General features: G+C 44.8%; 1 protein-coding gene across 6 annotated transcripts in view; it reads left to right on the top strand.

Moving 5' to 3' along the window:
* The window catches only part of NINL (ninein like), a 145,635-nt gene that overhangs the window by 60,630 nt on the left and 62,332 nt on the right, over positions 1-22,673 (top strand). Inside the window, exon 1 of one of the 6 annotated variants that reach the window (XM_077282854.1) lies at positions 9,149-9,199. The exons of the other annotated variants lie outside the window; for them this stretch is intronic. Coding sequence (XP_077138969.1) covers positions 9,185-9,199 — 15 coding nt within the window. The 5' untranslated portion in view covers positions 9,149-9,184. Of the gene's footprint in view, positions 1-9,148; positions 9,200-22,673 lie in introns of those variants that run through there. 6 annotated transcript variants of the gene reach the window in all.

Below are 22,673 nucleotides of genomic sequence, written 5' to 3'. Positions count from 1 at the left end.
AGGCAGGACAGAGGTGGGTACAGCTGTCCGGTAAAGAGCCATAACCTGTCTGCCAGACCCTGGCCATGCGCTACAATGTACTGCTTCCCTAGTCACATGCCTCAGATACTGGCAACTGTCAGCAAGGAAACGGTTACTCTTCAGGGATGCTGGGTATGTGTAAACTGTCGGCATGGGACCCGTGAGATGTAACGTGCACACATTGAGTATTTGGTGAGGGGTTTTTTTTTTGTTTTTTTTTTACCTCAGTATATTATAGTATACTCAGTATTTGTAAACCAAACCAGGAGTAGGACAATCAGAGGAAAAGTGTAATAGAAACACGTCACCACTTCTGTATTTATCACCAACTTCTGGTTTTGGCGTACAAATACTGAGGTAAAATACTGACCAAACACTGATCAAACAAGGCCTTACAGTTCCAGCTAAGTGGATGGGGTTTATAGAAATCTCATACCCGCTGCTTTTTTTTTTTTTATTATTTTTTTATTACGCAGAGTAAATTGACCCCCAGTGTGTTTTTGAAATCCACAACGTGTCTGTTTCTATTACAGTCAATAGGTGTTTTATTTGATTTGTGGACTTTCCCCGAAAACGTGAATGAGAATCAGTATACAGTTACGTCCATATGTATTTGGACAGAGACAACATTTTTCTAATTTTGGTTATAGACATTACCTCAATGAATTTTAAACAAAACATTTCAGATGCAGATGAAGTTCAGACTTTCAGCTTTCATTTGAGGGTATCCACATTCAAATTGGATGAAGGGTTTAGGAGTTTCAGCTCCTTAACATGTGCCACCCTGTTTTTAACCCCTTCCCGACCTTTGACGCCACGTAGGCGTCATGAAAGTCGGTGCCCTTAATTGGTGAAATTGGTTAACTCCAATTTCACCCGTTCTGCAGGGACAGGGGGAGTGGTGCTACACCCCCATGGCTACGATCGCTCTGATTGGCTGTTTCACTTTCAACAGCCAATCAGAGCGATTTGTAATATTTCACCTATGAAAATGGTGAAATATTACAATCCAGCCATGGCCGATGCTGCAATATCATCGGCCATGGCTGGAAAACCTAATCTGCCCCCCCCCCACCGCCACCGATTGCCTCCCCAGTCCTCCTTTCTGCCCCGTACTGTGGTCCGCTCCCCTCCATCCTCCTGTCTGCTCCCCCGTCCTCCTGCCCGCTCCCCCCGTGCTCCGGTCCCCCCCCCCCCCCCGTACTTACCGAGCCTCGCGGTGTCTGTCCATTTTCTTCATGGGCGCCTCCATCTTCCAAAATGGCGGGCGCATGCGCAGTGCGCCCTCCGAATCTGCCGGCCGGCAGATTCATTCCAGGTACATTTTGATCACTGTGATAAAACCTATTCACAGTGATCAAAATAAAAAAATAGTAAATGAACCCCCCCCTTTATCACCCCCATAGGTAGGGACAATAATAAAAATAAAGAAAATATATATATATTTTTTTTTTCTTCCACCACTAGGGCTAGGATTAGGGTTAGAATTAGGGTTAGAACTAGATTTAGGCCATGTGCACACATTCAGTATTTTTCGCGTTTTTTCGCTATAAAAACGTGATAAAAACGCGAAAAAAAGCTAACATGCCTCCCATTATTTTCAGTGTATTCCGCATTTTTTGTGCAAATGTAGCCTTTTTTCCGCGAAAAAATCGCATCGCGGAAAAAAAAGCAACATGTTCATTAAAATGCGGAATTGCAGGGGATTCCGCACACCTAGGAGTCCATTGATCTGCTTACTTCCCGCACGGGGCTGTGCCCACCATGCGGGAAGTAAGCAGATTATGTGCGGTTGGTACCCAGGGTGGAGGAGAGGAGACTCTCCTCCACGGACTGGGCACCATATAAGTGGTCAAAAAAAAAAGAATTAAAATAAAAAATAGTCCTATACTCACCTTCGATGTCTTCCCGCCTCTCCACTGCACGCTCCTCACTTCGGTTCCTGTAGCTAGTGTGCGGTGAAGGACCTGTGATGACGTCGCCGTCTTGTGATTGGTCGAGACCTGTCATGTGACCGCTCACGTGACCGCGACGTCATGGAAGGTCCTGCGCGCACACACCATCTATATGGAACGGACGCCGGTGAGGAGATCAGCTGTCTGCGGGTGAGTATAAGCATTTTTTTAATTTTTTTTATTATTTTTAAACATTCTATCTTTTACTACAGATGCTGCAAAAGCAGCATCTATAGTAAAAAGTTGGTCACACCTGTCAAACGCTTTGTTTGACAAGTGTGACCAACCTGTCAGTCAGTTTTCCAAGCGATGCTACAGATCGCTTGGAAAACTTTAGCATTCTGCAAGCTAATTACGCTTGCAGAATGCTAAAAAAACGCAAAAAAAAAAATGCGGATTTCTTGCAGAAAATTTCCGGTTTTCTTCAGGAAATTTCTGCAAGAAATCCGGTCGTGTGCACATACCCTTAGGGTTAGATTAGACTATGTGCACACATGGTGTGGATTTGGCTGTGGATCCGCAGCGGATTGGCTGCTGTGGATTCGTAGCAGTTTTCCATCAGGTTTACAGTACCATGTAAACCTACTGAAAACCAAATCCGCTGTGCCCATGGTGCGTACCGCATGGAAACGCTGTGTTGTATTTTCCGCAGCATGTCAATTCTTTGTGCGGATTCCGTTTTACACCTGCTCCTCAATAGGAATCCGCAGGTGAAATCCGCACAAAAAAGACTGGAAATCCGCGGTAAATGCGCAGGTAAAACGCAGTGCCTTTTATCTGCGGATTTTTCAAAAATGGTGCGGAAAATTCTCACACGAATCCGCAATGTGGGCACATAGCCTTAGGGTTAGGGTTGGAATTAGGGCTAGGGTTTGGAAATGGGGTTAAGATTAGGCTTGTGGTTAGGGTTAGAGCTGTGTTGGGGTTAGGGTTGTGGTTAGGGTTGGGATTAGGGTTAGGGGTGTGTTGGGTTAGGGTTGTGGTTAGGGGTGTGTTGGGGTGAGGGTTATATCTAGAGTTGGGATTAGGGTTTGGGGTGTGTTGGGGTTAGTGTTGGAGTTAGAATGGAGGAGTTTCCACTGTTTATGCACATCAGGGGTCTCAAAACGTAACATGGCACCACCATTGATTCCAGCCAATCTTGCGTTTAAAAAGTCAAATGGTGCTCCCTCCCTTCCGAGCCCCGACGTGCGCCCAAACAGTGGTTTACCCCCACATATGGGGTATCAGCGTACTCAGGACAGACTGGACAACAACTATTGGGGTCCAATCTCTCCTGTTACTCTTGCGAAAATAAAAAATTGCTTGCTAAAACATAATTTTTGAGGAATGAAAAAATATTTTTTATTTTCACTGCTCTGCGTTGTAAACTTCTATGAAGCACTTGGGGGTTCTAAGTGCTCACTACACATCTAGATAAGTTCCCTTGGGGGGTCTAGTTTCCAAAATGAGGTCACTTGTGGGGGGTTTCTACTGTTTAGGCACATCAGGGGCTCTGCAAATGGAATGTGACGCCCGCAGACCACTCCCATCAAAGTCTGCATTTCAAAACGTCACTACTTCCCTTCCGAGCCCCGACTTGTGCCCAAACAGTGGTTTACTCCCCACATATGGGGTATTGGTGTACTCAGGACAAACTGGGCAACAACTATTGGGGTCCAATTTCTCCTGTTACCCTTGTGAAAATAAAAAATTGCTTGCTAAAACATCATTTTTGAGGAAAGAAAAATTATTTTTTATTTTCACGGCTCTGCGTTGTAAACTTCTGTGAAGCACTTGGGGGTTGAACGTGCTCACCACACATCTAGATAAGTTCCCTTGGTGGGTCTAGTTTCCAAAATGGGGTCACTTGTGGGGAGTTTCTACGGTTTAGGCACATCAGGGGCTCTGCAAACGCAACGCGACGCCCGCAGAGCATTCCATCAAAGTCTGCATTTCAAAACGTCACTACTTCCCTTCCGAACCCTGACGTGTGCCCAAACAGTGGTTTACCCCCACATATGGGGTATCGGCGTACTCAGGAGAAACTGGACAACGACTTTTGGGGTCAAATTTCTCCTGTTACCCTTGGAAAATGGCTCTGCGTTATAAAATTCTGTGAAGCACTTGAGGGTTCAAAGTGCTCACCACACATCTAGATTAGTTCCTTGGGAGGTCTAGTTTACAAAATGGGGTCACTTGTGGGGGAGCTCCAATGTTTAGGCACACAGGGGCTCTCCAAACGCGACATGGTGTCCGCTAATGATTGGAGCTAATTTTCCATTCAAAAAGCCAAATGGCGTGCCTTCCCTTCCGAGCCCTGCCGTGCGCCCAAACAGTGGTTTACCCCCACATATGGGGTATCATCGTACTCAGGACAAACTGGACAACAACATTTGGGGTCCAATTTCTCCTATTACCCTTGGGAAAATAAAAAATTCCGGGCTAAAAATCATTTTTGGGGAAAGAAGAATTATTTTTTTATTTTCACGGCTCTGCGTTATAAACTTCTGTGAAGCACCTGGGGGTTTAAAGTGCTCACTATGCATCTAGATAAGTTCCTTGGGGGGTCTAGTTTCCAAAATGGGGTCACTTGTAGGGGTGCTCCAATGTTTAGGCACACAGGAGCTTTCCAAACGCGACATGGTGTCCGCTAACGATGGAGATAATTTTTCGTTCAAAAAGTCAAATGGCGCTTGTTCCCTTCCGAGCCTTACCATGTGCCCAAACAGTGGTTTACCCCCACATGTGAGGTATCTGTGTACTCAGGAGAAATTGCCCAACAAATTTTAGGATCCATTTTATCCTGTTGCCCATGTGAAAATGAAAAAATTGAGGCTAAAAGAATGTTTTTGTGAAAAAGTACTTTTTCATTTTTACGGATCAATTTGTGAAGCACCTGGGGGTTTAAAGTGCTCACTATGCTTCTAGATAAGTTCCTTGGGGGGGTCTAGTTTCCAAAATGGGGTCACTTGTGGGGGAGCTCCAATGTTTAGGCACACGGGGGCTGTCCAAACGCGACATGGTGTCCGCTAAAGATTGGAGCCAGTTTTTCATTCAAAAAGTCAAATGGCGCTCCTTCCCTTCCGAGCCCTGCCGTGCGCCCAAACAGTGGTTTACCCCCACATATGAGGTATCAGCGTACTCAGGACGAATTGGACAACAACGTTCGTGGTCCAGTTTCTCCTTTTACCCTTGGGAAAATAAAAAAATTGTTGCTATAAGATCATTTTTGTGACTAAAAAGTTAAATGTTCATTTTTTCCTTCCATGTTGCTTCTGCTGCTGTGAATCACCTGAAGGGTTAACCCCTTTCTGCCAGCTGACGGAATAGTACGTCAGCTGGCAGATCCCCTGCTTTGAGGTGGGCTCCGGAGGTGAGCCCACCTCAAAGCCGCGACATGTCAGCTGACATGTGCGTGCAATGAGTGCGAGCGGAATCGCGATCCGCCCGCGCCCATTAACTAATTAAATGCCGCTGTCAAGCGCTGACAGCGGCATTTAACTAGCGCTCCCGGCCACGCGGCCGGAGGTACTCGCACCGCTGACCCCGTCACATGATCGGGGGTCAGCGGTGCATTGGCATAACAACCAGAGGTCTCCTTGAGACCTCTATGGTTGTTGATGGCCGATTGCTTTGAGCGCCACCCTGTGGTCGGCGTTCAAAGTACACCTGGATTTCTGCTACATAGAGGTGATCTGTACTTCACCTCTATGTAGCAGAGCCGATCGAGTTGTGCATGCTTCTAGCCTCCTATGGAGGCCATTGAAGCATGCCAAAATTTAAAAAAAAGTGTTTTAAAAATATAAAAAATATATAAGAGTTTAAATCACCCCCCTTTCGCCCCAATCAAAATAAAGCAATTAAAAAAAAATCAAACATACACAAATTTGGTGTCGCCGCGTTCAGAATCGCCCGATCTATCAATAAAAACAAAGGATTAACCTGACCGCTAAATTGCGTAGCGAGAAAAAAAATCAAAACGCCAAAATTACGTTTTTTTGGTCGCCGCGACATTGCATTAAAATGCAATAACGGGCGATCAAAAGAACATATCTACACCAAAATGGTATCATTAAAAACGCCAGATTGGCAAAAAATAAGCCCTCACCTGACCCCAGATGACAAAAATTGGAGACGCTACGGGTATTGGAAAATCGCGCAATGTTTTTTTGTTGCAAACTTTGGAATTTTTTTCAACCACTTAGATAAAAAATAACCTAGACATGTTAGGTGTCTATGAACTCGTAATGACCTGTAGAATCATAATGGCAGGTCAGTTTTAGCATTTGGTGAACCTAGCAAAAAAGCCAAACAAAAAACAAGGGTGAGATTGCACTTTTTTTGCAATTTCATCACAGTTGGAATTTTTTTTTCCCGTTTTCTGTTACACGGCATGGTAAAACCAATGATATCGTTCAAAAGCACATCTCGTCCCGCAAAAAATAAGCCCTCACATGGCCATATTGACGGAAAAATAAAAAAGTTATGGCTCTGGGAAGCAGGGGAGCGAAAAACTAAAAAAAGGGAAAAAGCTCCGAGGGTGAAGGGGTTAATAAACTTCCGCTAGGATTCGTTGAAGCGTTTCTGAGTTATTACCTCACAAAGGGACACTGGTCAAAATAGCAAAAAAACGGCCAGGTCATTAAGGTCAAAATAGGCTGGGTCATGAGGGGGTTAAAGGGACCAAAAGTAATTGGACACACATTAAATAATTTTAAATAAAATGTTCATTTCTAGTACTTGGTTGAAAACCCTTTGTTGACAATGAGTGCCTGAAGTCTTGAACTCATGGACATCACCAGACGCTGTGTTTCCTCCTTTTTGATGCTCTGCCAGGCCTTCACTGTGGTAGTTTTCAGTTGCTGTTTGTTTGTGGGCCTTTCTGTCTGAAGTTTAGTCTTTAACAAGTGAAATGCTGCACAATTGGGTTGAGATCAGGTGACTGACTTGGCCATTCAAGAATATTCCACTTCTTTGCTTCTTTGCCAGTGACACTGGTGACCCAGTGCCACTGGCAGCCATGCATGCCCAAGCCATCACACTGCCTCCGCCGTGTTTTACAGATGATGTGGTATGCTTTGGATCATGAGCTGTACCACGCCTTCACCATACTTTTCTCTTTCCATCATTCTGATAGAGGTTGATCTTGGTTTCATCTGTCCAAAGAATGTTCTTCCAGAACTGTGCTGGCTTTTTTAGATGTTTTTTAGCAAAGTCCAGTCTAGCCTTTTTATTCTTGATGCTTATTAGTGGCTTGCACCGTGCAGTGAACCCTCTGTATTTACTTTCATGCAGTTTTCTCTTTATAGTAGATTTGGATATTGATACGCCGACCTCCTGGAGAGTGTTGGTCACTTGGTTGGCTGTTGTGAAGGGGTTTCTCTTCACCATGGAGATTATTCTGCGATCATCCACCACTGTTGTCTTCCGTGGGCGCCCAAGTCTTTTTGCATTGATGAGTTCACCAGTGCTTTCTTTCTTTCTCAGGATGTACCAAACTGTAGATTTAACCACTCCTAATATTGTAGCAATTTCTCGGATGGGTTTTTTCTGTTTTTCGCAGCTTAAGGATGGCTTGTTTCACCTGCATGGAGAGCTCCTTTGACCGCATGTTTACTTCACAGCCAAACCTTCCAAATGCAAGCACCACACCTCAAATCAACTCCAGGCCTTTTATCTGCTTAATTGAGAATGACATAACGAAGGGATTGCCCACACATGTCCATGAAATAGCCTTGGAGTCAATTCTCCAATTACTTTTGGTCCCTTTAAAAACAGGGTGGCACATGTTAAGGAGCTGAAACTCCTAAACCCTTCATCCAATTTTAATGTGGATACCCTCAAATGAAAGGTGAAAGTCTGAACTTCAACTGCATCTGAATTGTTTTGTTTATAATTCATTGAGGTAATGTCTATAACCAAAATTAGAAAAATGTTGTCTCTGTCCAAATATATATGGACATAACTGTAATCTGCAGGTAAAAAAAAAAAAAAAAAAAAAAAAAGCATTGAATGGCTTTCCACAATGGAAATGCAGTTGAAATAGGAGATGAGAAAATGAGAGAAAAAAACACAAAAGAACAAAAACATTTTTGAGTAAATTTTTTTTTGTACATGCGTTTTTATTGCAAGCAACCTAAATCGTCGCTGTAAGATCTTCAAAATCCCACAAATAGTCATTGTGGGAACTTGGCCTCAATACCTCTGCTGTCTCTTGTCGTGTGGATTTTATTATCTTGAATTGCATTATTTTCAGTCAGAGATGAGCTCCCAGGTCTACTAGTATCTCCGAGTATGCTGGACCCCACGTTCCCTGCTGGTTCAGTGTAGTCGCAAGCAAAAGAGTAGATGCAGCTCTGGATGAGTTATATAATAATGATCTGGCAGCTCGGGAAAACATGAAATAACTTACAAAAATTGCCACTTTTTATGTTGCAAATGCATGAACTTCAAGCCATTTGCCAGCACCATCTGCTTCTGTAGGGGACAGGAATCCACAAACATGGCATTTATTATAATAAGGGTCAATAAAACATGAGCCTCATTTTACAGATTACTAATATATTATACACTATTAATAATATGCTGCACAGCAATTCCTAAAAGCATTACTGTAATCTATGAGGTTATGCACTAGGCTGCTTAGGACTCCATGCTCCATGCAAATACACAAATCGGAGAGGTGGCGTCAGGAGGAGTCATCTGCTGGGCTTTGCTTACTCTCCTGGGATCTAGTGGTGTGTAATCGCACAATCTCCGTTGTTTGGCTGCAACAGTGGCGTCACGTCAACATCACAGCTGCCGATTAGTGATGAGCTAGTATACTCGTCACTCAGGTGGTCTCCCGAGTATTTGTGTGTGCTCGGAGATTGTTTTTGTCCACGCAGCTGCATGATTTACGGCTGCTAGACAGGCTGAATACATGTTAGGATTCCCTAGCAACCTGGCAACCCCCACATGTATTCAGGCTGTCCAGCAGCCGTAAATCATGCAGCTGAGACCATGAAAACTAAATCTCCGAGCACTAACAAATACTCGGAGATCTCCCGAACAACGAGTATACTCGCTCATCAGTACTGCCGATCACTAAGCTCAGTGGCTCTGAGCAGTTTGTGCCGTTTACATGGGCAGAACTGTTGAGCTCAGTGATTGGCTGCAGCGAAGTCGACGTGACATCATAGTTGCAGCCAAGCAATGGAAACCGAGGTAGCAGTGGAGACTCAGTGATGGACCCAGGGAGGGTAAGCCAAGCTCACTAAACTGCATATAGGCATATAAAGGATGTGTCCTAATACTTCATATCGTGTAGATGGCTAATGCTAAAGGAACATGATCTCGGCCTGATTGGGAATTACAAACTGCTTCTCTGTAGCGTTAGCTTGCAAGCTAATATCTGCCTATGACCACTGCAGCCGACCACTGATTTAAGCAGACAGAATGCAGAGACCGATATGAAGTGCCAAATATTACGTGACCGAGCTGCAGCCCCACTGTATCTGCAAGATGGAGTTTAACTTATTATTATTTTTTTTTTTTTTTAGTGGTTTAGGGAGAAGCATGCATCTTTAAATGGAAAAGCTTGTCTTAGGTACTGCGAGCGGTGTCAGACCTATGGCATGTTCGATAGTACAATGCCCCACTCCCTGCCATGTTTATTGAATAATTGGAAGCAAATGCATTGGAAACCGGTCAGACTCTAAACTATAATCATTTTTCTACTTCTTAAAAAATAACAGAGTGCCAGGATATCTTCACCTTCCCACATGCCTAAAATCAATAATCCCCCTCCCCCACCATTTGACAATTAGTGTTATTGCATTGGGAGCTATCCCAGCATAGTCCAGAGGGATATACACTATGTACTCTTTCCTGTTTGCATTTCTCCTATGTAATTAATGGCCTGTGAGCCAGTCTTAGAATTATCTGTTTTGTAAAGGCGTCTACAGTTTTTCTACATAGAAAATAATCTGAAGAATAGGTGTAAAATATTTAGTGTGAAAGCAGCAACCAGATGGCAGGAGAGGTGTCAATACTCGTTTGGGCATGTAGCCTAATCTGTTAATACCTTTAGAATTTTAGCTTTTTATTAGTTAGAAGTCACCATTAATCTGTCATTTTCACAAATGTTAAGCGTAAAAGACTGAGCAGAGATGGAAAACTGCTTCATGTCACCCTGAATCGGTTATAAGTGACATAAGATGAAATATGTGCACAGTAATGTCATTTTGGCATTGCTCTGCATTATGCCCTCACATTGTGGTAGTGCTGTACTCAAAAAAGAGAACGGACAGCACTTCCCAAATCATACATTGCTCTAATGCTGCAGGCATGTAACAGTCTGACCAGACTGTATGACGCCACTGCCACAACGAATCTCAGTGGGCCCTAACTTTTGCTTTAAAGGAGCAGGGTTGTGCGCTAACCACCGCCGCAGCGACACTGCTCCAATATATATTAATGCCGCAATGTGTGATTTTATTTTTTTGTGCATTGTGGTAGTGCTGCAGTATTGCAAAACCAAATGCTGACCGCTGGGACACCGATCAGCAGAATGGGGTCTTTTTATTCCTGTTACATGACTGCATGGGAGGTCAGACCCCCAATCGCCACTCTATCTATTTTCTATGGTTCTTCCAGAAAAAGCAGAGCGTACTGCTCATCAGCGCCGTCTGGAATGAATGAAGCAGCAGTCAGACATATGCACTGCCACTCTGTTCTAAAAGGGGATAAAAGGTTCACATTCTCCCAATTGGCATGGGTACTAGAGATCGCCCCCCCACGATTAATAAGTTATCACTTCTATTCTGTGGGGAAGTGATAACAAAATTGCCGTTTTTTGTTTTCTGCATGTCTCACAAATAATGCAATAAAAAGTTATCAATGTTGTAGGTACCCCAAAACTGACTACATGTGTGCATTCGCTTCTCTACCAAATGTGGAGGCATCTATAGTGTCTGCAGGTCCCAGTAGTATGGATTCAGCTGATCCGGATGTCTACAGGCATTGTCACTTGACGTTCTAAACACAAGATGGCAGCAGAGGCTGTGAGGTATTGTCACCTCGGAGCTTGGAAGCTGGGTGATATTTAGTTACCATGGGATTCTGCCCAGATTTAAGGCCAATGATTGCTATTATGCTGCTGCTACATCACCGCGTAATACATGTGAATGGGGTCATATTGTGCCTTTTAGGGTACTGAGACCAGCATGGTACTGACTTGCTTGTCATGGTTGCCAAGGGATTTCTGCTATTCAACTGCAATATGTTCCAGTATAGCAGCGTCACTTTGTGATCTTTGGCTGCGTGACCCATGTCGAGGCCAAAGCCTATGTGTAGCCCCAGCTTTAGGCTGGCTTCATAAGTCTACGTTTCACAGTCCATATGCGGACCACTGCTTCTGGATTGTTTGGGATCCAATGTATGCCTATGAGGCTGTTTGCTTCAGTCTGTAGCCCCTGGCTATACCAGAAAGGCTTGTGTGGCCAGCCTTGCCTTCAGATTCTGCATCAGAGTCCTTCTGCTAGCAATGCCTGAGGATAGGGATGGCTATGCTCCATTCATATAATCCATGTGGACTAATGACCGTGTTGCAGATTTGATACACCATTGATGCATGTGGAGCTTTTAAGACCATTTTCCCACATAGCGGAAAAGCTACTGTCTGCCGCAGAATAAGCAAGATAAGTGTGCTTTGATTATTGTGATTTTTGATTTATACCGTGGGTACGGAAAGTATTCTGACCCCTTTACATTTTTAATTCTTTGTTTCATTGCAGCCATTTGGTAAATTCAAAAAAGTTCATTTTTGTTTCTCATTAATGTACACTCTGTGCACCCCATCTTGACTGAAAAAAAAAACAGAAATGTAGAAATTGTTGCAAATGTAATAAAAAAAAGGAAAACTGAAATATCACATGGTCATAAGTATTCAGACCCTTTGTTCAGACACTCATATTTAAGTCACATGCTGTCCATTTCCTTGTGATCCTCCTTCAGATGGTTCTACTCCTTCATTGGAGTCCAGCTGTGTTTAATTAAACTGATAGGACTTGATTTGGAAAGGCACACACCTGTCTATATTAGACCTCACAGCTCACAGTGCATGTCAGACGTAGAAGCGCGAAACGGCCGTCGTCCGTTGTGTCTCCTCTTCACACTTCCTTACTTTTTATGTGATTTCCAAATAAAGAACATTAATGGAACGGTGAGTGTTGTGAAATTGGATTCTGGGCTCCCCCGGTGGCCACTTGTGGAATTGTACTTGTGTGCATCATCCCCTCTGTTCACCTGCTCCTATCAGGATGTGGGAGTCGCTATATAACCTTGCTCCTCTGTCAGTTTCATGCCGGTCATCAATGTAATCAGAAGCTTTTCTGTGCATGTTCCTGCTACTAGACAACTCCCAGCTAAGTTGGACTTTTGTCCTTGTGTGTTTTTGCATTTTGTTCCTGTTCACAGCTGCTGTTTCGTTACTGTGTCTGGAAAGCTCTTGTGAGCGGAAATTGCCACTCTGGTGTTATGAGTTAATGCTAGAGTCTTAAAGTAATTTCTGGATGGTGTTTTGATAGGGTTTTCTGCTGACCATGAAAGTGCCCTTTCTGTCTTCCTGCTATCTAGTAAGCGGACCTCGATTTTGCTACACCTATTTTCATACTACGTTTGTCATTTCATCTAAAATCACCGCCAATATATGTGGGGGCCTCTGTCTGCCTTTTGGGAAAATTTCTCTAGAGGTGAGCCAGGACTGTCTTTTCCTCTGCTAGGATTAGGTAGTTCTCCGGCTGGCGCTGGGCATCTAGGGATAAAAAAACGTAGGCATGCTACCCGGCCACTTCTAGTTGTGCGGCAGGTTTAGTTCATGGTCAGTATAGTTTCCATCTTCCAAGAGCTAGTTCTCATATATGCTGGGCTATGTTCTCTCGCCATTGAGAATCATGACAGTTTGACCGGCCCAAAAAAGGGTTAAATTACTGGCTGAGAAAGGAGAGAAAAAAGAAGTCTGCTACAATTTTTTTTTTTTTTTTTCCTCTAGTTCTGAGTGTGCTCTTAATTGAATCACTTGCTAGTCTGCCTATACTGCAGCCTTCCTCTCTTTCTCTCCTTCTAATCCTTGAATGGCTCTGTGTTCACCTGTTTCAAATGGATCTTCAGAGTGTAGCTACAGGTTTGAATAATCTCGCCACTAAGGTACAAAATTTGCAAGATTTTGTTGTTCATGCACCTATGTCTGAGCCTAGAATTCCTTTGCCTGAATTCTTCTCGGGGAATAGATCTCATTTTCAAAATTTTAAAAATAATTGCAAATTGTTTTTGTCCCTGAAGTCTCGCTCTGCCGGAGACCCTGCACAGCAGGTCAGGATTGTAATTTCCTTGCTCCGGGGCGACCCTCAAGACTGGGCTTTTGCATTGGCACCAGGGGATCCTGCGTTGCTCAATGTGGATGCGTTTTTTCTGGCCTTGGGGTTGCTTTATGAGGAACCTCATTTAGAGCTTCAGGCGGAAAAGGCCTTGATGTCCTTGTCTCAGGGGCAAGATGAAGCTGAAATATACTGCCAAAAATTCCGCAAATGGTCTGTGCTTACTCAGTGGAATGAGTGCGCCCTGGCGGCGATTTTCAGAGAAGGTCTCTCTGATGCCATTAAGGATGTTATGGTGGGGTTCCCTGTGCCTGCGAGTCTGAATGAGTCCATGACGATGGCTATTCAGATCGATAGGCGTCTGCGGGAGCGCAAACCTGTGCACCATTTGGCGGTGTCTACTGAGAAAACGCCAGAAAATATGCAATGTGATAGAATTCTGTCCAGAAGCGAGCGGCAGAATTTTAGATGAAAAAATGGGTTGTGCTTCTATTGTGGTGATTCAACTCATGTTATATCAGCATTCTTTAAGCGTACTAAGAAGCCTGACAAGTCTGTTTCAATTAGCACTTTACAGTCTAAGTTTATTCTATCTGTGACCCTGATTTGTTCTTTGTCATCTATTACCGCGGACGCCTATGTCGACTCTGGCGCTGCTTTGAGTCTTATGGATTGGTCCTTTGCCAAACGCTGTGGGTATGATTTGGAGCCATTGGAGGCTCCGATACCTCTGAAAGGGATTGACTCCACCCCATTGGCTAGTAATAAACCACAATACTGGACACAAGTGACTATGCGTGTTAATCCGGATCACCAGGAGGTTATTCGCTTTCTGGTGCTGTATAATCTACATGATGTTTTGGTGCTGGGATTGCCATGGCTGCAATCTCATAACCCAGTCCTCGACTGGAGAGCTATGTCTGTGTTAAGCTGGGGATGTAAAGGAACTCATGGGGACGTACCTTTGGTTTCCATTTCATCATCTATTCCCTCTGAGATTCCTGAATTCTTGTCTGACTTTCGTGACGTTTTTGAAGAACCCAAGCTGGGTTCACTACCTCCGCACCGGGAGTGCGATTGTGCCATAGACTTGATTCCGGGTAGTAAATACCCTAAGGGTCGTTTATTTAATCTGTCTGTGCCTGAACACGCGGCTATGCGAGAATATATAAAGGAGTCATTGGAAAAGGGACATATTCGTCCTTCGTCATCTCCCTTAGGAGCCGGTTTTTTCTTTGTGTCTAAGAAAGACGGCTCTTTGAGGCCGTGTATTGATTATCGACTTTTGAATAAAATCACGGTTAAATATCAATATCCGTTACCACTGCTTACTGATTTGTTTGCTCGTATAAAGGGGGCCAAGTGGTTCTCTAAGATTGATCTCCGTGGGGCGTATAATTTGGTGCGAATCAAGCAGGGGGATGAGTGGAAAACCGCATTTAATACGCCCGAGGGCCATTTTGAGTATTTGGTGATGCCTTTTGGTCTTTCAAATGCCCCTTCAGTCTTCCAGTCCTTTATGCATGACATTTTCCGCGATTATTTGGATAAATTTATGATTGTGTATCTGGATGATATTCTGATTTTTTCGGATGACTGGGACTCTCATGTCCAGCAGGTCAGGAGGGTTTTTCAGGTTTTGCGGTCTAATTCCTTGTGTGTGAAGGGTTCTAAGTGTGTTTTTGGGGTTCAAAAGATTTCCTTCTTGGGATACATTTTTTCCCCCTCTTCCATCGAGATGGATCCTGTCAAGGTTCAGGCTATTGGTGATTGGACGCAACCCTCTTCTCTTAAGAGTCTTCAGAAATTTTTGGGCTTTGCTAACTTTTATCGTCGATTTATTGCTGGTTTTTCTGATGTTGTAAAACCATTGACTGATTTGACTAAGAAGGGTGCTGATGTTGCTGATTGGTCCCCTGATGCTGTGGAGGCCTTTCGGGAGCTCAAGCGCCGCTTTTCTTCCGCCCCAGTGTTGCGTCAGCCTGATGTTGCTCTTCCTTTTCAGGTTGAGGTCGACGCTTCTGAAATCGGAGCTGGGGCGGTGTTGTCGCAGAGAAGTTCCGACTGCTCCGTGATGAGACCTTGTGCTTTTTTTTCCCGTAAATTTTCGCCCGCCGAGCGGAATTATGATATTGGGAATCGGGAGCTTTTGGCCATGAAGTGGGCTTTTGAGGAGTGGCGTCACTGGCTTGAGGGGGCCAGACATCAGGTGGTGGTATTGACTGACCACAAAAATTTAATTTACCTTGAGTCTGCCAGGCGCCTGAATCCTAGACAGGCGCGCTGGTCGTTGTTTTTCTCTCGGTTTAATTTTGTGGTGTCTTACCTACCGGGTTCTAAGAATGTTAAGGCGGATGCCCTTTCTAGGAGTTTTGAGCCTGACTCCCCTGGTAATTCTGAGCCCACAGGTATCCTTAAAGATGGAGTGATATTGTCTGCCGTTTCTCCAGACCTGCGGCGGGCCTTGCAGGAGTTTCAGGCGGATAGACCTGATCGTTGCCCACCTGGTAGACTGTTTGTTCCTGATGATTGGACCAGTAGAGTCATCTCTGAGGTTCATTCTTCTGCGTTGGCAGGTCATCCTGGAATCTTTGGTACCAGGGATTTGGTGGCAAGGTCCTTCTGGTGGCCTTTCCTGTCACGAGATGTGCGAGGCTTTGTGCAGTCTTGTGACGTTTGTGCTCGGGCCAAGCCTTGTTGTTCTCGGGCTAGTGGATTGTTGTTACCCTTGCCTATCCCGAAGAGGCCTTGGACGCACATCTCGATGGATTTTATTTCGGATCTGCCTGTTTCTCAGAAGATGTCTGTCATCTGGGTGGTGTGTGACCGTTTCTCTAAGATAGTCCATCTGGTTCCCTTGCCTAAGTTGCCTTCTTCTTCCGAGTTGGTTCCTCTGTTTTTTCAAAATGTTGTTCGTTTGCATGGTATTCCGGAGAATATTGTTTCTGACAGAGGGACCCAATTCGTGTCTAGATTTTGGCGGGCATTCTGTGCTAGGATGGGCATAGATTTGTCTTTTTCGTCTGCTTTCCATCCTCAGACTAATGGCCAGACCGAGCGGACTAATCAGACCTTGGAGACATATTTGAGGTGTTTTGTGTCTGCGGATCAGGATGATTGGGTTGCTTTTTTGCCTTTGGCGGAGTTCGCCCTCAATAATCGGGCCAGCTCTGCCACCTTGGTGTCCCCGTTTTTCTGTAATTCGGGGTTTCATCCTCGATTTTCCTCCGGTCAAGTGGAATCTTCGGATTGTCCTGGAGTGGATGCTGTGGTGGAGAGGTTGCATCAGATTTGGGGGCAGGTGGTGGACAATTTGAAGTTGTCCCAGGAGAAGACTCAGCTTTTTGCCAACCGCCGTCGTCGTGTTGGTCCTCGGCTTTGTGTTGGGGACTTGGTGTGGTTGTCTTCTCGTTTTGTCCCTATGAGGGTTTCTTCTCCTAAGTTTAAGCCTCGGTTCATCGGCCCGTACAAGATATTGGAGATTCTTAACCCTGTGTCCTTCCGTTTGGACCTCCCTGCATCCTTTTCGATTCATAATGTTTTTCATCTGTCATTGTTGCGCAGGTATGAGGTACCGGCTGTGCCTTCCGTTGAGCCTCCTGCTCCGGTGTTGGTAGAGGGTGAGTTGGAGTACGTTGTGGAAAAGATCTTAGACTCTCGTGTTTCCAGACGGAAACTCCAGTATCTGGTCAAATGGAAGGGATACGGTCAGGAGGATAATTCTTGGGTCACTGCCTCTGATGTTCATGCCTCCGATCTTGTCCGTGCCTTTCATAGGGCTCATCCTGATCGCCCTGGTGGTTCTGGTGAGGGTTCGGTGCCCCCTCCTTGAGGGGGGGGTACTGTTGTGAAATTGGATTCTGGGCTCCCCCGGTGGCCACTTGTGGAATTGTACTTGTGTGCATCATCCCCTCTGTTCACCTGCTCCTATCAGGATGTGGGAGTCGCTATATAACCTTGCTCCTCTGTCAGTTTCATGCCGGTCATCAATGTAATCAGAAGCTTTTCTGTGCATGTTCCTGCTACTAGACAACTCCCAGCTAAGTTGGACTTTTGTCCTTGTGTGTTTTTGCATTTTGTTCCTGTTCACAGCTGCTGTTTCGTTACTGTGTCTGGAAAGCTCTTGTGAGCGGAAATTGCCACTCTGGTGTTATGAGTTAATGCTAGAGTCTTAAAGTAATTTCTGGATGGTGTTTTGATAGGGTTTTCTGCTGACCATGAAAGTGCCCTTTCTGTCTTCCTGCTATCTAGTAAGCGGACCTCGATTTTGCTAAACCTATTTTCATACTACGTTTGTCATTTCATCTAAAATCACCGCCAATATATGTGGGGGCCTCTGTCTGCCTTTTGGGAAAATTTCTCTAGAGGTGAGCCAGGACTGTCTTTTCCTCTGCTAGGATTAGGTAGTTCTCCGGCTGGCGCTGGGCATCTAGGGATAAAAAAACGTAGGCATGCTACCCAGCCACTTCTAGTTGTGCGGCAGGTTTAGTTCATGGTCAGTATAGTTTCCATCTTCCAAGAGCTAGTTCTCATATATGCTGGGCTATGTTCTCTCGCCATTGAGAATCATGACAGGTGAGTGTCTTTGCCACTTCTTCGTACTTGAATAGGGATCTGACTGTTGGGGCACCTTCAGATCCCCAGAACACGGCTCTGCATAGCTCTATCTGAATAGAATGGAGGAGGCACGTAAGCACTGCTGAACCCTTCATTGTCTGTGGGACTGCTAGAAAAAACAGAGCAGAGTACTACCACATATCTGGGTAGTCTTATAGACCGTAAATAGAACTCTGAGGTGAATGCCTTGACCACCACTCCTTTAAGACAGCCATTCTTGGCATCACTGAGGGTATGGGATAACTTGCTATCTTTAGGAAACTCCTTTATTAGCACATGTGCAGCCCTTGGGGGCTGTATGGATTATTAATATGATCACACTATTGCCATGCTATGATCATGTCACAGATGGACCGATGAGGATTACAGAGGGAGCCCCTTCTGGCTAACCACCTAAATGCAATGGCTGCTATTGACCACGGCATGAAAGGGGTTAAATTGCTTTGCGAGGTGTCTGGCAGCGGCTTATTCCTCGCTGGCCGGCATGTGAGGAGCGATAATGGCTGTCTGCTGAATGACTGTATGGCTGCCATAAAACATAGATTTGACAGAAGGGTGGAGTCCACGAATAAGAATTTTTATACTGGTCCAATGTATTGTGGTAAAGCTGCTGGAGCGTAAGTTATGCTTTCAATTACTTGTACAGATCAGCCCATGTCTGAAAAAAAAAGTACAGTACTACTTTCCTAGGAAAAAAAATTGGTTAAAATGACATTGTAGGCCAATATTTTACTGCAGTGTTACATAGCGTAATAATTGATTATTTTTTTTTGTTACATGAAACCGCTGGCTAAAGGTATATGCAGAAATGATTTCACGCACCATCCTCCCCCATAGGCTACAAGCAGCGGCACTGCATGCCTTAGCACAGGGCGCCGGCTGACAGCCTGAATTAGGGGTGACTTCTCCCCTCCCTATAAGCTCACCCTCCTGTCAGCTCCGCAGTCAGCACTGCATCATACTGATCAGTCAGGAGGCCACAAACTACAGGCTGCACTGATAATGCCAGCCGGTCACTCAGCGTAGCCTCCATACCCCGGCCTGTAGTGATCTCATGGCCACATCACCACAGTCTACAGGTCCTCCTGCCGGGTGGAGTGTGCAGTCTAAACATGGAGAGCAGGGGAGGTAAGAGGGGCCTGGGAATAGCTCTTTATACTCCCATCTCACATGTGCTCCAGTCTGCGAGGGATGGGCATAGCGAAACTGCTGCTACTGTGTGTGGTAGAATTGAGGCCATGTTCACACGTTTGGTATTTTGGTGATTTTTTTTTTTTTTTTACCTCCGTATTTATAAGCCGAGACCAGGAGTTGGGGAAAATACAGAAGTGGTGACGTGTTTCTGTTATACTTTTCCTCTGATTGTTCCACTCCTGGTTTTGGTTTATAAATACGGAGGTAAAATACTGACCAAATACTGACCGTGTGAACGTGACCTGAAAAGGAGCCAATGCTGCTGATAATGGGGGAGCGTTGGGAAGGGGTCAATAATGTTACCAGTGGGAAAGGTCAGAAATACACCTAGGGTGCAACACACTACTCGGAGTGGGACATGCATGAGCCCTAGTAGTCATCAGCAGCCGGAGGGGGGGGAGCAGCGGCAGGAGGAGGGTGAGGGGCTGGGAAGTATATCATTATTGTGTTGTGTTTTTTTAACACCTTGTTTCAGCTCCTTTTTATTATGCACTGAGATCTGGAGAGACCTCTCAGCCTCAACCAGATGTCCTTTTCTCACGTACGTTATCTATCTGTGATATTCACAAAGCACAAACCCATTATACTTTATGGAGCTGGTCACATGTCTGTGATTTTTTTTTTTTTTTTTTTTTTAATGCGTCCACAAATAAAATCAGAAACATGGATCAAAATGACCTGTTCAAATTTGTGGGTCAGTGAAAGTCACAGCACACATAGCCATCCATGTGCTGTATGTAACATTGCCATGGATTGGAGATGTTTTTAATTGCTTTTCATTATTTTTTTCATATGTACAAATCACTGATGGTAAAAACGAACGCACGGACCAAATACTGATGTAACTGGAGTACAGTGTTAACAACATACAGTGGCATGTAATGTTTGGGCACTCCTGGTTTAAAATGAATGTTATTGTGAACGGTTAAGCAAGTTGAAGTTTGAAATCCCTAAAAGGCTTAACGTTAAAGATGACACATTTCCTTTGTATTTTAGGCATTATATAATGTCATCCTTTACATTTAAAAAAATTACAAAAAAGAAAATGGGCCGAAGCAAAAGTTTGGGCACCTTTGGAGATTTGTGTGCTCAGATAACTTTGACCAAGGTTTCAGACCTGTTAGGGTTATGGCTTGCTCACTATTGTCATTATGAAAGGCCAGGTGATGCAAATTTCCCAGCTTTATAAAAACCCAGCCTCCTATATCCGTGCCAAAAAACAACAGCTATGTGTTCTTCTAAGCAGCTGCCTAGCACTCTGAAAATGATTGAGGCCCACAAAGCAGGAGAAGGCTGTAAGAAGATAGCAAAGCATTTTCAAGTTGCTCTTTCCTCAGTTTGAAATGTAATTAACAAATGGCAGTTACCAGGAACAGTGGAGGTCAATATAAGGTCTGGAATACCAAGCAAAATTTCAGTGAGAGCTGCTCGTAGGATTGCTAGAGAGGCAAATCGGAACCTCTGCTTGACTGCAAAACACCTTCAGAAAGATTTAGCAGACTCTGGACTTGTGGTACATTGTTCCACTGTTCAGAGACACCAGCACAAATATGGCTTTCATAGAAGAGTTATCAGAAGAAAACCCCTCCTGCATCCTCACCATAAAATTCAGTGTCAGAAGTGTGCAAAAGAACATCTAAACAAGCCTGAAGCATTTTGATACACCGTATATACTTGAGTATAAGCCGAGGCACCTAATTTTGCCTTGGAAAACTGGTTAATTTTATTGACTCAAGTATAAGCCGGGTATGCATTGTCCCCCCCCCATCACTGTCCTGGTATGCGTGTGGCTCCCCCCATCACTGTCCTGGTATGCGTGGCTCCCCCTTGTCGCTGTCCTGCTATGTGTGGCTCTCCCCTTCGCTGTCGTTATGTGGCTCCCCCGTCCTGTCCTGGTATGTGGCATCCCCTTTTTGTACTGGTATGTGTGGCTCCCCCACTCCTGTCCTGGTATGTGTTGCTCACCCTGTTGTATGCATGGCTCCCTTGAACGTTTTTTGCAAAAGACGGGCCGTCACATTTTGCAGGATCCAGTGCACGGCGAACAAAACGTGAGTCCATACGTTGCTAATACAAGTCTATGGGAAAATGCAGGATCCTGCAAATTTTTTTCAAAAATCGACGTATTGCGACGGTAGCAGAAAGAAGGAAATGTGAAAGTAGCCTTACCTGGCTGAAACAGTCGCAAATGTTCCCAATTTTTCTTTCGCATGTTGCCCGCAACTCCATGGAGTTCCATGCAGGTTGCGGTCACCTTTTCTCCAATTTGGATGTTTGTTTTTTTTTTTTTCTTTACTGCAAAATCCTAGATCTAGAATAGTGGCATGACAAATGTTACTTTTTAGCACCAGTCTTAAAGGGGTTGTCCCCTTCCAGAAATGTTTCCCCTATTTTCACAGTTCATTGAAAGCAAAAAGAAAAAAACAAACCCTGGCTTTACTTTCCCTCCGTAGGTCCAGTTCTATGTCTCCATCACTGCAGCAATCTCTGTTTGGCTGCAGCGTTGTCAAAGTGACATCACCACTGAAACCAATCACCGGGCTCAGCAACTTTGAATGGCATGTGCCATCTACACGGACAGCTGAGCGATTGGCTGCAGCAATGTTTACAAGGCGTCCCTACTATAGCGGAGACTGAGGCAGTGGGGGAGACTCTGCGCTGGACCTCAGGAGGATGAGTAAAGCGCATTTGTTTGTTTTTTAACATCAAACTGTACATTTAGAAAAAAAAAAGTTTTCAAAGGGGATCTATAAATGGAAATTCACTTTTGTTATGCCAGAAATTCCAGTTCCTCTCCTTCATTCAGATTTTTTTTTTTTTTTGGCAGGAACCCAGATAAGATTCTTCACACGCCTGCAGTTATAATTGTCTAGTCAATGACTTCAGGGGATAATATACTGGTGCATTCAATGCCTTAGGGTACCGTCACATAGTACCATTTTGATCGCTACGACGGCACGATCCGTGACGTCGCAGCGATCGTATGATTATCGCTCCAGCGTCGTAGACTGCGGTCACACGGTGCAATCACGGCGCTGGAGCGATGCCGAAGTCCCCGGGTAACCAGGGTAAACATCGGGTAACTAAGCGCAGGGCCGCGCTTAGTAACCCGATGTTTACCCTGGTTACCAGCGTAAACGTAAAAAAAACAAACAGTACATACTTACATTCCGGTGTCTGTCCTCCGGCGTCTCAGCTTCTCTGCACTGTGTAAGCACAGCGGCCGGAAAGCAGAGCGGTGACGTCAGACGTCACCGCTGTGCTCGCTTTCTGGCTGGCCGGCGCTCACAGTGCAGAGAAGCTGAGACGCCGGAGGACAGACACCGGAATGTGAGTATGTACTGTTTGTTTTTTTTACGTTTACGCTGGTAACCAGGGTAAACATCGGGTTACTAAGCGCGGCCCTGCGCTTAGTTACCCGATGTTTACCCTGGTTACAAGCGAACACATCGCTGGATCGCTGTCACACACAACGATCCAGCGATGTCAGCGGGAGATCCAGCGACAAAAGAAAGTTCCATACGATCTGCTACGACGTACGATTCTC

The sequence above is a fragment of the Ranitomeya variabilis genome, chromosome 2, assembly GCF_051348905.1.
Source record: "Ranitomeya variabilis isolate aRanVar5 chromosome 2, aRanVar5.hap1, whole genome shotgun sequence".
NCBI lineage: Eukaryota > Metazoa > Chordata > Amphibia > Anura > Dendrobatidae > Ranitomeya > Ranitomeya variabilis.
The sequence above is the reverse complement of the archived record's forward strand: the minus strand, read 5'-3'. Positions and strand labels throughout refer to the sequence as shown.